Source organism: Pleuronectes platessa, chromosome 9 (assembly GCF_947347685.1).
Source record: "Pleuronectes platessa chromosome 9, fPlePla1.1, whole genome shotgun sequence".
Lineage (NCBI taxonomy): Eukaryota > Metazoa > Chordata > Actinopteri > Pleuronectiformes > Pleuronectidae > Pleuronectes > Pleuronectes platessa.
The window spans coordinates 21,523,928-21,541,699 of NC_070634.1; the positions used below are offsets into that span (position 1 = coordinate 21,523,928).

A 17,772-nucleotide genomic window follows, 5' to 3' on the forward strand; every position below is an offset into this window, starting at 1 on the left:
ATTTGCCAAAAAGGTTTTATATTCACTATCAACTAATAATGACTCTCAGCTTTGGTAAAATGATGTCAATATTTTTGACCAAAAGAGGGCGGTAACAGCTTACCTCAAAGGTTCAACCAGTACTCCTGCTCCCCCTGCTGGAAGCTCACTGCGGATGCACCCAGCTGCAAATCTCCAAGATACAGAATAAACAAAGATATGGACCTACATGCATTTTTAGAGAATTAGAAATGTTTATTATTTACTGTATTCAATACCTTTAAGACATAATTCCATGTGGAAGCATACCGTTACAAAAAATGGTCTTTTATAATAGCATCAAAGAAAATAAATTCATACAAAAATAAATGGCTCACAAAACGGTTTGTAAAATGACGACAAAGTTCTTCATAAAAATACAGATGAGTGACAAATCAAAAGTGTGTCTAAACGATTTCATAAGGGTACAGCAGATAGCAACACTATGAACAGGAAGTGGATTAATATAAAACAATTAAGACATTGATGATGATTTTTTACTGGAAAAGAATCAAATGAAAAGATGTGCTCGGCTTACAGACAGTCGGAAACAGGGAGACACATTTGTTGAGGAACAGACATGATAAACAATATTAGGAAAGTATATTGTTTTTTTTACCATTTTGCATAGATTTAGCTTATTTTGAATGACAACTGATCAAAAGAAACAAAAAACAGGCCTCTATGGATCTTTAGTATGTACAGATAACATCAGGAATGCTGAGAAATTTGCTGAATCTAACAGACGGTTACACTAAATTTGTTCTTGGTACGTAGTGTGAACAAGATTCATTAACCATATATACAACACAACAACACGTATCTCATTGGCCAGTTTGTGCCCTTTGTTTTTGGTCTCACTCGCTTTTATGACAATCGGTATAAATATCTTAGTTGAGATGAAATACTCGTGGTCCCGGCAGAGAGCAGTAAAATGCACTGACACTGGAGTTAGTCACAAAACACGGACGCAAAAGATGAGGAAAGCACAACTACAGTTAATTTGCAGTAAAGATAACGTCTAGCCACGGGTTAGAAGAAACAGAGTATTTACTTGCAATCGATCCTCGTGACCTGCCTCATACCCATAACTACGTTCTCCTACAATACTGTACCACCTCTTATCTGTGGAGATAAAAAAAATAAACGTTTTGCAATCTGGAGAGCAAACAGAGCCACAGAAACCAAACCCCGGTGTGATCACAGGTGACTGAAGGTGAGGCGACTTTCAAACAACCTCTCATGTGAGTGCACTCTGCAAACCACGAGCAGGACCTTTTAAAAAATGGCAGTGTTTGCTGCGGAAGTGGCTTCAACTGACGGACCAGTTTCCATTTGCTTCCCACAAAGTAATGACTGATTCAATTCTGATCAGGCAGAATGTAGATCATTATTATTATGTTCCCTGTGTGAGTGAGAGTGTGTTAAAATGGGTCCCTCTGTATCCGGTGTGTGCTGTGAAGGTAACTTTGGTCTCAGCGTGTGTCCCAGGGTCTTTGCAGTGTTTTGGAGTGTATCTTGGCCCATGTGTCTGTGAGTGTGTGTCTGTGTGGACCACAGAGCGGAGTCAGGCCCCAGTGGATTCACGGGTGGGTCTTGTCGTAGTTCTTCACCATGCGCTTGATGTGGAACAGTTTGTATCTCAGCCTGCGACACTGCTTCTTCCTAGACCGGTAGTCTGGTGTCTACAGAGCAGAGCAGAGGAGCACAGATGAGATATCTAACGCTACAGCACAGTACGTGTGTTGTCATTGTCAACAGCACAAATTAGTTATTCAATAATAACTTAAATAACAGGAATAAAACACTATGATCTGGGAATGTTCCTTGGTTCACCCACTCTGATGTGAAATATCTGAGTTATTGGGGGATTGGGTGGGTTCAGCTTCACCAGAAAAATAATGGATTAATAAAATGATTAAGATTTCATCATAAGAACACATGTTGGGTGGTATTAATAATGAGGGAAATGCAATTGAGACATGGGAACACGTTTGGCTTCATGTCAAGCTGAGCCTAAAATGAAATAATTACAAAGAGAATTAAAGATCTGTGACTGACAGTAACAGAAGATCTATGAGAAAAATATAAATAAAAATATAATAAAAAACGTGTCTGTAAAGAACTGCAATATATATTTTTAGGGTGTTTACTAAGAGAACTTTATAAAATGTCATCATCAGAGATGTTTCCTCACCTGCTTCAGATCCTTAATCTGATTATATTCCTCGGCAGCAACCTGAAGAAAAATGAGTAACAAACATTTGTTATGATCACGTCCCCGAAATCACAAACTGAATGTTGAAGGATGTTTTTGTGAACTACAGATCTTGATGATTCATGATTTTTGGGGAAGCTCAGAGGAGACTGTCTTAGACTAGAAGACTGAGATTCACCAGCAACATCTTAACTCAGCTAAATTGAAGTTTGGACATAGTGAGGGGGAAGGTAAAGGGCTGAGGGGGAGATTTAGAATATTTTGATATTTTTCTTAGGAAAAACTTAATGAAAGTCATGACGTCTAGTTCTGAGTGCTGTGCAAGTCCGACCTGGTATTTGCCCGAGGTGTCGTCCAGTGTGTCCAGCTGCCGGCTGAGTTTGTTCATCTGATCGTTGATGTCGTCCATCTCGGCACAGAGGCGCTTGTAGTCCTTGAGGTCGGAATCGAACTCCCTCTTGTAGTCGTGACGCTGCACATCAGATGTTATCACCGGGTACAAGCTGCAGGAGGAGGAGGAGGAGGAGCAGGAAAGAGACAGAACACAGGCAGGGTTGGGTGAGGAGAGGAAGAGAAAACAGACGTTGGCATCAGAGCTAGACTTGCATCAGTCCCTCGAACTTTCACTCAGGTTATTAAGTTTACTGAAGAACACGATAACACACTGCAGAGGTCAAGGAGGTGCGACTGTAAGTGCTGCTCTCAGTAACAGTGTGGACAAATCAGAATACTTCCTCATACACTACAATAGCTCTCATGTGTCGTACCTTTGGCCCAATTCTCTCATTATCCTTCGGCCCAGTCCATGTGAACTGGCATGCTTCAGAGGATTAACCACTCTCCCGGACACAAGACTGTAGACTTTTCCATCCTTTCTTGTTTAAGCATCTGTTTATTTTTTACTGTTCTATTCTAGCAAATTTGTTCTTGGTACGTAGTGTGAACAAGATTCCTTAATTGTGACTTTCAAACAACCTCTCATGTGAGTGCACTCTGCAAACCACGAGCAGGACCTTTTAAAAAATGGCGGTGTTTGCTGCGGAAGTGGCTTCAACTGACGGCTCTGTTTCCATTTGCTTCCCATAAAGTAATGACTGATTCATTTCTGAAGCATGTTTCAAACCAAAAGATATTCCAGCTTCACTTTCCTGTAAGTCCCTCTCAAGTGAGCTTGGTTTTCTGAGCTTTCATTTTCATTCCGATCAGTGAATTGAGGTCTGGTCCTGAGGGAGCCACAGTATTTAAATGCAATCTACGTTCTGGGTTCTTTAAAAAAAAAAAGAGACATTTCCATCTCTAATCCAGAGATAGAGCCGTGCAGTCGTGTCCAGCTCTCACCTCTCCCACTCTTCTTCATCCAGCTCATTGCCCGTCTCTCCTCCCGTGGTGTACTCTGTCTCGTACTGAGACTCGTCCAGCTCTGGGTTACGTCTGCGTCTCTTGCCCCGGTTGGCGGAGGGTTTGCGGACACTGCTCATCTCCTCTGAGGGGCTGGAGCTGGTCCCTCCCCCGTTGGAGAAGACCTCCGAGGGGCGGCTTGTGGTCCTGTCCGAGTACCTGCAGGAAAGACACAAAGACACAATAAAAAAATTTGCGTTTATGTGTGTGTGTGTGTGTGTGTGTGTGTGTGTGTGTGTGTGTGAGAGACCTAGAACAGCAACTGTTCCTCTTTGGAGCTGTTCAGAAACTTCTACATGGAACACACCTTAAAGGTCTTGAAGGAACACTTCAACATTTTGGGAAATACATGTTTCACTATCTGGCAGAGATTTGGATGAGAAGTAAAACTACTGTCATGTCTGTACCTTAAATATTTAAATAAAAAACCTTCCAAGAACATCATGAGTAAAGGGATGGGCTGATATGAGACAGTGACTAAACAAAACAATTATTTACTGATATGGCCCAGACAGAGACTGATGGAGGTAGACACTTTGAACCACTAGTGATTATTATGTTTGCTCACACCCGACAATTTGACTGTGTGCCATGTGGAGGGCTCGGAGCAGGAAGCAGGTACAGATCTTTAATAACAACAGGGGGAGACACGCTCAGTTTTGTAGATTTGTGGGGATTTACGGTGGAATCCAAATCCAGTGGAGCAGATATTACAAGTTTGTAGGAAAAACAGAAGCAGCATGTCAGCAGCAGAGGCCACGGCAGGTCTTCAGGCTGACATTCTTCAGCTTATGAGAAACGACAGCTCTGTTTACTTTGTCAAAGAGGAAATCATCAAATTAATAATATTCTGTTCTGCACTGCTCTGTTTATACTGTATGAGCAGTTGTAAGGTCTCTCTGGCTGTGCTCCCGACATGAGATGAACTAGTTTTTCAAAAGAGCGACAGCAGTGGACGACACACACACGCTGAAATATTGAGGACAACAGAAATAAAGGTGCTCCACAAATCTGGCTTTGAAGGAAAGTTAATACATCAGTTCACAGACATGCTGCTTTTTCTCGTCCTGAGAGAATTCAATGAATATGAAAAAACAACACATGGACATGTTAATCCACCACAGGCTCAAAGGTCACACATACACACAGCTCACTTTTTGAGAGCGGGACAATATGTTTCAGGAGCTTCTAAACAGAGCAGTGATTAGATATTGCTTGTGTGTGTGTGTGGGGGGGGGGGGGGGGGGGGGTCACGTGTTAGAAAGGTTGACTGGTCTTTGCTTTACAGTGAACTGACACAAATAGAAACGAGTCAAATGGGTTCTAATCCTGCGTACTTGTGTCAATTGCTCTGTTGTCTCTTGTCTATACCTCAAATATGTAAAATGAATAGTTTTGGAGGATTTGTTTATTATAATGTCTCTTTTCTCTGTCTGAAAAGATCATTTTGTTGGCTTATCTGGTGCTTGTGGCTGCATATTAATAGATTTATAAATCCAAATGGTATTTGCACAACTGGTTAATCCCTAAATACATATATACAGTAAATATACCTCCCAAGAATAATTTAATCGGCCAAAATGGGCTTTATCTGATTTGTATGTACTTGTGCACTTGGAGTGAGGTAATGGAAACTAGTGCAGTGCCTGTTCTAAACCTGCCTGCGTGGAATGGGCTGTTTTCTGGTCCTGTGGTGATGCTGGTTGCTGCTTTCTTTCTGAAACTGTAGTGACCTGCAGTAATTGAGGCAAGTAAAGACCTGCTGCTGGGATCCGATCACAAAACCACAGAAGCCTGATGCACCAGCACGGCTGCTGCTGAGCCGGTCACCTGTTTATTCAAAGTTTGACTCCATACACAGAACCGACGAACTGGAGAACCAGGTGATGTTGACCTGGACATGAACACGCTGCTGTCATGATGAACATCATCTCTTACGTTGATGAGTCCCAGACGCTGCTGCCAGTGAGTGCTGGTTATCTTTTTATTCAAGGTTTTTTTAATATTAAATAAACATCTGGGAAGTGAGACGGTGTTTAGATGAGAGATTTACTACTTTAGAGATTTAGAGATGTTTTTTTTCTTTAACTGGAAAAGAGAGTACATTCCAATTTGATTTGATTGATTCCTAAGTTACCCTTGAGAAAGATTTGTTCAGAACCTTATGAAAATGTAAGTGTGAAAAAAAAGAGGAGCTGAGAACCCAGTGTCACCTACTCGTTGTTGGTGTATGTGTCCCCGTTGTAGGAGCTGCTGTCCACCTTGGCCGGGGGGTAGGAGATGACACTGTTCACCGAGGCGTTGAGGAGCCCGCCTCCCTTCTCTGACATCAGCAGGGTCGGGGCGTCCTGCACACTGCGGCTTTCCTCCACATTGTTCACCTACAGCAAGAAGGAAAAAACAGGAGGAACAGACTGAGCAAACACAAACAAACAATCGAAAACACTCACAAGGAGGCAGGACACACACCACAGGCTCGTTTCTCTGACCGACATCCTGTTTTAGAATCTCATTCATTTCCCGAGTTGTGAGCTTAAGGGAGGAGAAGGTGTCTCTACGGCAGAGAGGGAGGTTTGGTAATCAGCTCTTAAAGTTGGAGAGAGCTGTGAGGCATGTAATTGGTCCAACTCCTCAGTGAAACGTGGGTTATCTGCTTGATTCACCGAGCATGGAAAGGTCAGGAGAACGAAAACAAAGGACTAAAGGCTAATTAACAAAAAAGCACCAAACATTAACCACAAATAAAACAAAATCTTTGAGAATGTCATTGATGTTTTTCTGTTTACAGTGTTTTCTCCTCTGTTTCCTGCCTTATAATCTAAAACCATTAATCATAACGATATAACGTACGCAGAGACGATAAAAGACAAGGATTAGAGTTTTGCTTTCACTTCTTTTAGTTATGCTGTCTTCATGGACACCTGGAACGGATGAGCTCCTCCTTTCTTCCTTCAAACAAACGGAAACGCTGTCCGTCAGACAAATACGTTTGGCTTCATTCAGGCCCTTCCTGTGAAGTCAGCGGCCACACAAGGGAATTCCTCACAATGAAGGCCACAGGGGTGGTCAATGTTTTCCTGCAGTAAATTTATCAATCATAAGCTGCCTTTACCAAAAGTGTCTAAACTCTGAGTTCTCTCTCTACAACTGGAAGGCTGACTGGTTTAATGTTAGCAGAAACTATTACGTTGTCTTCTGAGTGCAGTTTATCTTCCTTTGTACATGAAATTAAATCAATAAATGGTTATGAAAATGACGGATTTAGAAGGATTGGATCTAAAAACATAAAATCTGTGCAGGATGTGCAGGATTATTGTCCTCTAGAGCTCTGACCTCTACTGTCCTCGCACAGGGACGCATGGATATTTGCTGTACCTCCTCTTCAGCTCCAGCCACATGGCCACAGACTCACACATTTCTTTTGGGCACTGGTTAGAGTTTCTTACTTCACAACAACATCGCACCAAGACAAAACATGATTTCTTCTACTTTCTTGGATGATGCTTTACTCAGAAACTCAGAAATTCCTCACGAAGCAGGAGCAGATCTGAACATCAGCCTATCCCTCCAAAAAACAATAATCTCTGTGGGAGGAGTGTTTGGGTGGGGGAGAGTTTCTGTGGAAGAACCTTATTTTGCTCGGTTCATGTAAGAATGCCAAAAATGCCCTCTGAGTGTGCGGCACAGCAGCTGCTGAGTATGAAAGCACAGAGGTAATGAGTTAGAGTCCTGAACCTGCTGATGAAAAGAGGCAGGAGAAGGGACATGGAAACGGAATAAACTTGTTTATATGGACACCAATATTCCAATATTAAGACTGCGCTGATACCTTAACTTAAATAAGGTCAAACTCAGTATAAGAAATAATTCAATTAACACACAGCATTTCCTTATTGCTTGATGTTTGAGGTAGTAGACTCATAAGACTATGCTCTGTAATAGGTAAACCGGATTATGAATAGAATATTCTATTAGCAGCTCATGAAAACATCATAATCTAAGTAATACTGTATTTAGGGAAAGGACAAGTGAGGGAGCTGAAGGCGGAGCAGCGCCATGACAGAGACAAGTACAAATCAAGGGGAGGCGGTGTATAGAAGGAAATGTAGATGATGGAACTTGTGGTCAGACAAACCAAAATTCCTTATTAGATATTTTCCTAAAAACAATTGGAACTACTGTATGAAATGGATTAACTGTCAGTAAGACAATACATTTTCAAAGTATCATAAATCAAACACAACAATCAAACCTTTCATAGAAAATAATCCCGGATGCCTTTACATGTGTGCAGCACTTGAGAGTTTCCAGCGCACACAGGCAGCCCTGCAGAACCCGACTCTGGTGACCTCATGCAGCAGACACAATGCACCCCACCACCGCCCCAGCCCCCGTCATGGGTGAACTGAATAAGGCCAGTGTGTGAGGTCATCAGAGCGAGCCAGGCCTCCCCGGGCTCAGGCACAGAGACGGGTCAGATCTCAAACCAACCACTGCCTGAGACTGTCACTGGCCAAACCAGCACCATGACTCATTCTGTGGCACAGATTCAGGTGGGGCAACGGGAAAGATGGAAACAATAACCACAGCAAGGTGGCACCAGGCATTGGTTTATTCCAAAGATATAACACACGTATATTGGCCATATGGTTAATATGATGATACAATGATGACACACTAACCTGCTTTTGTAGAGATTAAAGACTTCAGGCAGTAAAGTTATACATGTTTCACAACCTACACCACATACAGTCTATATAGTACATACTACAGCCAGACAGATTTATTAACAGGGTGAAAGTATCGGCCGATATGAGCTTTTTAAAGACATATAAGCTAAAAAAGATGTGCATTACTTTTTCGAATTTTATGTATATTTGGTTGCATGTTTGTTGTCTTCTTATTAATAGTTGTTTATAATAAAGTATATTTGTTAAACTGGAAAATATCAAGCCTCAATTGCATTTCTTTGTCATAAGGGTTTGATAACAACTGTCAACTTTGTTTTAAAATACATATAGGTTGATATATCAGCATCAGAAATGATATCAGACGGGCTCTGTTACATACAAAACATTTTAAACATAGAATAAATAATAAGGTCCTGGTCTGAGATGACTGGAGAACCTTTGGAGACGATAAATAAAATAATGATCTATTTGCATTGACCAGCCGTCTTTCCCTGAACCTTTTATAAGCCTGAACATATTCCTCACTCTTTCTTTAACAGTTGTATTTACGTTAAAAGTGCTGAGCTTCTAACTGCAGCAGAAGCGTCTAGTTAATTACTGTAGTGCATCACAATAAGTGTGATGACACCAGGGAGCATGGCACCATTATTAGACTCTAGTGCGAGTCAGAGGATTCTCTCTGGGCTTGACTGGTGGCCTCGGCCCTGCCAGTACACCTCTGTGTGCATGATGCCATGTTCCAGACGACGACAGCCACTTAATAACAAACAGCTCTATATAATCCGACATAACACCACGTCTGTTATGGACCTCTTTTCTCAGTTGGTGCAAAAGATAAACTGCGACTCACTGCAACATTATTTGACCAATGTGATCAAATCATAGAGTATTACACTCTGCAGGACATGTTTATAGATGGATATAGGAAAGGGCTTAGATTATCCAGACCGTAATAAATCCAGAAGAGAAAACGGCTGCAAGAGTAATCTCAAATCTTAAGTAAAGGATGTCAGAAAATTGAAAATTAGCATTAACTTTAAATAACTTGTGTTTTCAAGGTTCATTACTTTGAATTACTGCTTGTCCACTAATCTCAAACTTGGTTCTTCCTCCAGTCCGTATGTCAAAGTGTCCTTGGGCAAGTAACTAAACACAATTTGTCTGTGTTAGAATGGGATGTGTGAGTGATAGAAAGCGCTGTATGGTGAATGTGTACTATGAAGTAAAGTCCTTTGTGTGCATGTTATTTAAAGGTATTCACTAGCAGTTAGCAATGGTCAAATACATGAGGGGATTGGTGGTTTGGGGATTAAACAAACAGTATTTATTTTAATAATTGTTTTTCTTTAATGCCAGAAGGAATTTAGATTTTAATCTTTTCATTTATTTGTATTTCTCAAAAATGGCATGGATTAATTTCATGCCATTTGTCAGCAGTTATTTGTGTGGACCTCTTGCACACAATATCTGGACAAACAGCGTCGACAGCATGAGAATGAATCATGTTTGCTCTAACAGAACTATTTTTTATATAGATTCAGAGACACACTTGTGTTTCTAACTTAACCTTAAAAAATGTAACTGTCAGACTATTGCTGTTTATGACAGCAATTCAATTTCAAATCCAAGCTTCTGATATCAACGTATGAAACTGGCATCATTTAAAAAGAGGTCAATAAACAGCCAGTATCTCAGAGAACAGCCTGATATGACAGGAGTGTTGTTCACATTTAAAAACCCGAAGGCAGCCTCACTAGAAACCACCTGCGTGCTTAATATCTTCTCGGGTGGTTAATGATTACTTAGAGTGAAACCAGGAGGTAGGCCGTGAGCAAACAACCCCCGACTGCTATCAGCCCTGACCCTGAGCAAGTGACTCAGTCAGAGGAAACGCTCGGACGGCGGTTCGACTGTTTCCCTGTTCGATCCCATAAAACGATAAGGATCAATATATATGAGGCACTTTTAGGACTTTGATCTCATAAAGATGAGCGGTGACAACACATGAGAGATGTAAAACTAATGCAAAACATCTCAAAGTCTACCTGGACGTGGAGCGTAGGTTTATCTTAAAAATAGCATTCCACGAGACGACCCAACCATGGGAATGTGTGAGTCTGGGCTCGGCTATTTACTACATGTGCATCACCACAGTCCCCCAACCTGTCGTTACACCTGGTGACTCACTGATGACGTACCTCCTCACCTCCTTCACACCAAACGTAAATGCCAAGCAAATATTTTGATATAAGACAACACTGATCATTTCATCATCTAATCAAATCTGTCTGTGGACAATATAATCCATCAACCTTCCTGAGCCCCGGTTCATTTGACCTCAAGTCCTGCTTGCAAATAGGATTTTTATCCATAAATCCCATATGAACCCAGCCTTATTTAACCGTGACCACCACACTGTTGTCTCTTACCCAGTCCTCCACATCTCTGCCCTCCGAGGCCTTCCCCCCGACCAGTGGCTCCCTCCAGTAGATGTTTGGTTTCCCATAGCGCCAGATCTTCCCTCTGGTTTTGTGCGCAAAGAAAGCTGCAACACCCAGAGCGATCACCACCAGGAATCCACACACCATGGCAACTCCCTAAAAGTAAAAAACAAAAAAACAAGGGAATGAAATTTGCAAAGTTCTAAAGCAGATAAGCTCAGAGATAAAGCTGCTTTATCCTGGTACAGGAGGTACAGAAACACACGTCCCTGTGGGAAATGTACATCACACTTTGTGGCTCCATGTACTAGAAATATAACAAATGGTTCAGGACTGATACAATATCAAAACAGCGCATGACTAATAAAACAGGAGGCTGTAATACACCTTGTGCAACAACTGAATACTAATTTTTCAACTCCGAGTAGAAACATTATACAAAGAAACTAAAAAGAAAGAAAAGACAATCATTTAACTCAATAAATATGCAAAGCCAGCGAAGATGTTCTTGTTCCAGCTCCTGATTGTCAGGATCTACCTCTTTTCTTTTTTTCAACTGCACATTGTAGATATTATGGTTTGGTTTGTTGTTCAGAAAAAATAAGCATAAACAATTGGAAGTCGTCACCTAAAACGTGAACTCCAGGAAGTTTTGATGTCAAAAATGGAAAGAATATACAGTAATATACAGTAAGCTGATAACACTGTTACTTCATACTATATATGAATATATTTGTACACCTTCCTATTTTGAAATCTATAATAAATATATGTTTTTGTCCTTAAAGGCTCATTTAACATAAATATAAAACAAATGGAGCACAATGAATTGAAAAATTGAACAGTCCATTTGGGTCAGTGTTCGACTACAACATGTAGATGACATTGTTCTAATCATACATCCATAAAACTACAAACCTCCTGTGGGTCCACGAAGCAGTAGTGGTAGAGGTACTGGTTGTATATGGGGAAACCTCCGACTCCTCCCATCTGCGAGTAGCCGCTCTGGTACAGGTTCTGGCACATCATGAGCATTGGGTTGTACATCATACTGGAGGAGCCCTGGGCCATGGGGTTCACTCCAACGATGTAGACGATGTTTATGATGCCCTGAGGAAGAAACAGTACAGTTACACTCATATCTCTAAATATTAATAACGACTTTAAGAAGTTCTCCTCAGTATTCATATCAAAGATGACTAAGACGATATCTTTATATCATCCAAGTTATATCATACTGTCAATGCAAAGAGCTCTAATCAACTGGAAACATCTGAAGTCATCATTAATCAAACTGTTTAAACTGTATGAGGCTCACCTGCAGAGCGGCCAGGATGATGCTGGTTATCATGAGGGCCAGGAAGAACTTCCTGGTGTGGACCATGTTGGATTTAGAGAAACTGGCAATGAAGAACCCCAGCGCTCCGATGAAGTTAATGGCCGCCAAGGCGATCATGGCGGCTTTGGCCGAGGAGGGCGAGATGTAGGAACCTTGGTAGTTGCCGTTTCCGTAACCTCCATATCCTCCATATCCTGAACCGTAGCTGCCGCCGCCGTAGCCACCACCGCCGTAGCTACCTCCATAGCCCCCGCCGCCGTATCCTCCGCCTCCACCGTAGCCCATTCCACCACCATAACCATACTGCATGTCCCACATGAGAGTGGAAGCCACGCAGGCAAATATCGCCACACACAGCACAATCACCGTAGCCATCATGGCCTTGATGATTCCGGGAGGCGACAGCCATTTGTAGAAGTGCTGTGGCTTGTCCTCCACGTAGTACGATCCCGGCGGAGGTGGGTACGCGTTGTAGTCGCTCTGAGGGCCATGGAAGCTGGCTGCGGGGCCAAAGCCGTTGTTGGATGGAGAGGTGAAGGGAGGACTGTAGACAGGCGGACTCTCGTACTGCTGCTTGTTGAACATCTCTCAAAAGATCCCGAGAACTGTGAAACAACCAAAACAAGAAGGGTTTGTGGACAAGTCGGAGAGAGAGAGGTGGAGAGCTCCCTGCCTCTGCCTTTCAGCAGCCCTGATATGAGTACTAATGTTACGTGGAGAGATACAGGAAAGTTAGGCGTGACCGTCTCTGGTAAGGAGGCTTGGTAACAGAGCAGGGTAAATGTTTGACCATTTCCACGGGAGTGTGATTTACGAGGGTTCAGATTGATTGTGCAATTTTCTCTTTCTGTCAGGTAGAGAAAATTAGATTAACCATGCAGCTGCTTAACAGGAAATAGACAAATTAGTGGAATGACCTTAGCTTTAAGGTCTCTGAACCAGATAGAGAAGAATCAGTGTGGGGAGGTCGGTGCCAGGACGGAGAGCGCAGCCAAACAACAATACTTTCATTTTTTGCCTCTTCACAGGCTGTGGGAGTGTCTCTCTCTCTCTCTCTCTCTCTCTCTCTCTCTCTTTCTCTCTCTCTCCCTTCAGCCTCCACAATGTCCAGCCAGACTTTGAACACTTCCAGTTCTCACTCCTGCTTCACATTTTGTTTTCTTTCTGTCAAATATCTTACAGAGAAATATCCGAGGCCACAGTGCATACGACTTAACAACAATGCCCATTCTTCTCCAGGGAGTGGGCTGTCTACACGTCGTAGTGAAAACAAGAGGGAAACAGTTGCTGTGGAGGACAAACAATGAGAACTAAATGCCTCTTTTACCTTGTCCTTGTTTTCGTACTGTTATCTCAGCCTGATAGGAACATAATGGTGAGAGCACTGCACTCTGCTCACACACCACAGAACAGGGATTCATTGATTCATGGGCTGAAAAGAGGAAATACTAAATGTTTTATCTTTAACTTGTCAGAATATTGTGGCAATTAGAGAAATAAACAGTTGATTCATGAATTTGTCTTCTGACTGAGACATTATACATTTTTTGTATGTACCGCATTCCCCGATTCGACCTTATTAATACAATTATAAGGGGGTGGTTATGCATAACATGTGAAGGGGTGTTATTCTTTAATGACTACATTTTTTATGTTGTTTTTGTGTGGGTTATTTTTGTTCGTGAAACACCCTCAAACTTTGTTTTGAGAAGTTCTCTTTAAATATAGATGTTATTATTATTCAATATAGTGGACTAGACCAAATAAATCATTGAAATGTCACCAATCCCCCGTTAAGGGCTTTTTAAAAACTATTTACATGTTATCAACCAAATGACTCATAGAGAAAGTTGAAAGCTTTATCGTTGAAAAACAAATGTTTGTAGCGGCCTGAGATTGTCGGTTTCTAAATCCAGCTGTAGTTACATCGGTCAAGGACGTTGTGTTTCTTTGTTGGTTAGATTGTATGTTTATTCGTTTTGTAAGCAAGCTTCCATAAAAACAACTGGACTGATTTCCTATAAACTTTACGGAAGGCTGGGTGTGGGTCACGGGACAAACTGTTAAACGACTTTAATATTGTAATTTACATGTTCCCTGATTTCCCAGGGATTCATTCCTGGATCTTGATGATTTCCATGATTGTTTGAAAGTTGTTGCAGCCTGATTGAATCTAAGTGGACCATTGGGCCTTGGTATCCTGAGAGCACCGAGGCTCCCTCTCTACAGAGTTTCATTCTAGTCAATTCATGAATTACATTGCACAGTTCCTCCTCTACTGTCCCGTCGTCCACTGGCACCACAGGTCCTCTTTTAAACAAAGCCACTTCTCTCTGTCTGTAGCTCTGTGAGTCTTGTGGGGGGGGGGGGGGGGGGGGGTAATGGTCTCTGGCACTGCCCACAGGGTAATAACTCCTCTCTCTTTATGGGGCTCTGGCACATACAGCAGCAGAGGTCTCGCCTCAGAGCCTCCATCCTAGACACCTTCCCATTATCCCTTCCCCTCATTCCTCCACATCCTTCATCCCCTTCACCAACCCCCTCCCTCCATCTCTCCATCCCTCCATCCCTCCATAACTTCTTGCCTTTGTTTTCGGGAGCAGGAGGGGCAAAAGTCAAGGCTGCTCGTCACGGGAGCAGTGTTGCCATGGGGTTGGAGTGAAAAAAAAAGAGAAAGAAAGACGAAGTAAAATTGGGTTTCTGTCCAGGGAGGATCAAACAAGAGCTCCTCTGTGCTGGTGCAGAGCGGAGGGAGACGGGGGAGCGCCGGAGAGAGGGGAGGACAGGTGGACGGGTGTCAGGTGTCCTCTACTGTTGATCAACAGAATGTCCTGCAACTCACCGGGTCTTATTTACTACTGCAGCGTCATTATATCGCTGACTGGCAGGAAACAATCTGAGGGTCAAGGTCTTTCCAGGCAGTGAGGAAACATCTACACTGTAAAAAACTTCCTTCTGAATGTTTCGACTTTATCATATTACGAAATCTGCAATATTTCAAATCCAATGCTGGCTGTTGTTCAGGTCAACAAGTTCGGGCAGTTTGGTCTTAAAACTTTCCATCAATATAAAAAAGTAGGGAGTGTTCAACAGCGGTGGTAAAGTCAGAAATCTGTTTTATACCGACATTTTTCCAAAAGCGGAAACATGTGATGTTATGATGTTGTGATGTCCTGCTTCTTATTGTTTGAACATTATTAGAAACTGAATCAGTTTGGCTTTGGAACCAATAATTACACAAAACAAGACATCTGATGATATTACATTGGGGTTTTTGAAAGTTATGATGGTCGTTTTCAAATATTTTATGGACAAAAAGATGAACCGATCAGTTAAAAGTTTTAACTTAAAACCATAACTAGCATTACTTTACAATTACCTGGACAAAAGGAATGTACTTAGGTCTCACTCACTGAATGTTAAAGTGAGTTATTTGTGACATTTGCTAATTGGGGGGAAACCGAAGCACCTTCTGAATAATACTAGCAAGAGAAGGAGTAACAGTGAAAACAGCAGGAGACATAGTAGTAGTAGAAGTAGTAGTAGTGGTAGTAGTAGTAGTGGTGGCAGTGGTACTTTGGTATTTGTCTAAATCTGGCTCACAAATCTGGTTTTGAGCCGGGCAGAGAGTTGAGAGTCTGGACAACAGTCACAGGTCAGGTCAGACACCCACCAGCCGTAGCCTGAGCTCAACTACAACACAGAGACTCTATCATCGGCGGCCGATGAAGGAATTCCAGTCACATGTCTCACATCTGTCAAAAACCATTAGGCCCCTGCCCCATGTTGACTGGGACCCACTGGCATACACACTGGAGTCAGCCAAGAAAAAAAAAGCCTGCTGGTAAATCTCCTGAATCATAAAAAGCTAAACTCAGTAAATCCAGCAGAAAAAAACCCACAAAGGTTGGTTTGAAATGCAATCACACAAAACTAGAGCTCAACTCACTACTACACAAACCGTTTAATACAAGTGTTGTGGTCGTCTTGTGGACTTCAGTTTGTGCAGCTGTTGTATTGAATTGCATTTTAACAGTTTGCAGAACTGAAGCAAATGGTCCACTAATCAATTAACAGAATATTAATCTGCAATAAATCAAACAATATTTTGCTCTATTTCTCGGAGTAAACACACAAACACTGACTTGTTTGACCTTCTCTGTTGTGAATGCTGTTGGTTTTGTTTCTCTCCTACAACACTGATCACATCTGTGGGATTTGAACTGTCGATGGAACATTGTGATTTACTGCAGGGCTGCTGTTTAAGAGGTGGCTGGGTGTCCCTAATAAAATGACACCTGTAATAGACCAGTCCTTACAGCAGCTATAACACAAAACTATAAAAGAAATTCGTGGCTCATTGTCCTAGTCGATCATTTACTAATAAAGTACAAGGTGGTAACTATACTAATGAAAGAAGAGTAGGAATTATTCTATGTTTTAAACTCATCTTGTCTACATCTTCTACAAATTGTGTTTATATTCTTTTATCTGAACTTGTGTTGCTTTTCCTTCGCACTTTGGCTCAACTCCTGCTGTTTTGAATGTTTTTCATTGTGACTTGAAAGGATTTAGCTGTGTTTTCCTTCAACACCCTGATCTGGAACCAGCCACCTGGGCAGATTACAGGTTAGATGTTGAACACATGTTTTTCATTTGATTTTTGGGGTTAACTTTACTTTTCTCTATTTATCCTCACAGGTTAAAAGCGGCTGTAATCGTGTATTTGTTGCATTATTATGAATTTGAACTGGGCTCATTCAAAAATGCATCATATTTTACACTGGTTAAGACTATAACTGGTCGATTATAATGGTTTTCTCGTTGTTTTCCGTCAGGTTTCTGATATTCATCCATCTGATTCCTTCCTGATCGATAACAAACAGTGATTATTGGCGTCAACGTGTGAAGTGATTGGGAAACAACGCGAGATCCACCTGTTACCAGCTTACTAGTGACGGACCGTTATTAACACAGAGTTCAGTGTGAGTGTAGCTGAAGACTCTGACTTTAATAACACAGGTTTATTCACGTTAAAGAACTTCACGCGCTGCGGTGGATTAAAGAAGTTAAAGTTTGTTAAAGTCTCGTGTTACCTGAGAAGAGTCCGAGGCTCGTCCCTGCTTCCTGTGAAAAGTTCCCTTCGCGGAGGAACAAAAAGAGAAAAGTCCGTATCGAAGAGTTTAAAAAGCCGCTGGAGAATAAAGATGGAGGTGAAGCGTCTTGAGAACCAGGAGAGAACCAGAGGAGCCGAGTCACCGCTCGAAGCTCCGGACTCACACTCGACGGTTTCCGCTGCGGACAAGTGCTTTGTCCCGCCTGTCCGCGGTGATGAGGCCCGGGCGGACAACACCTCCACACCGCCGCGCTGCCGCCGCCGGGGGGCGCCCTTTGCACAGTGGACGCGTGAGACCAAGGGGCCCCTTGCCCCCCCCAACATAAGAAGACCCCTGCCCCCCTAACATCACAAGACCCCTGCCCCTCCAACATCATAAGACCCCTGTCCCTCCAACATTACAGAAGTAAGACCCCTGCCCCCCAACATCCTAAGACCCCTGCCCCACCAACATCATAAGACCCCTGTCCCTCCACCATTACAGAAGTAAGACCCCTGCCCCCCAACATCATAAGACCCCTGTCCCTCCACCATTACAGAAGTAAGACCCC

At 42.3% G+C, this 17,772-nt stretch overlaps 1 protein-coding gene across 1 annotated transcript; it reads right to left on the reverse strand.

The window, feature by feature from the left end:
• Positions 1–213: 213 nt before the first annotated feature.
• On the reverse strand, positions 214–17,455 carry si:ch73-61d6.3 (occludin). The gene is made up of 9 exons (XM_053431233.1): positions 17,202–17,455; positions 12,085–12,710; positions 11,685–11,876; positions 10,755–10,922; positions 5,852–6,015; positions 3,575–3,793; positions 2,568–2,739; positions 2,216–2,257; positions 214–1,703 (listed from the first exon to the last, which is right to left on the reverse strand). Exons 2-9 carry the CDS (start codon positions 12,688–12,690, stop codon positions 1,602–1,604), a joined length of 1,665 nt encoding a protein of 554 aa, XP_053287208.1. The 5' UTR covers positions 12,691–12,710; positions 17,202–17,455; the 3' UTR covers positions 214–1,601.
• Between the last annotated feature and the right edge of the window lie 317 nt (positions 17,456–17,772).

Bases quoted from the DNA above. Each gene is read 5' to 3' on its own strand.
- si:ch73-61d6.3 (XM_053431233.1), bottom strand. From the start codon at position 12,690: ATGTTCAACAAGCAGCAGTACGAGAGTCCGCCTGTCTACAGTCCTCCC. The intron at 10,923-11,684 runs GTTTGTAGTTTT...TTTTACTTTTAG, and splicing joins GCTTCGTGGACCCACAGGAG to GGAGTTGCCATGGTGTGTGG. The intron at 2,740-3,574 runs GTGAGAGCTGGA...CTCCTCCTGCAG, and splicing joins GATGAAGAAGAGTGGGAGAG to CTTGTACCCGGTGATAACAT.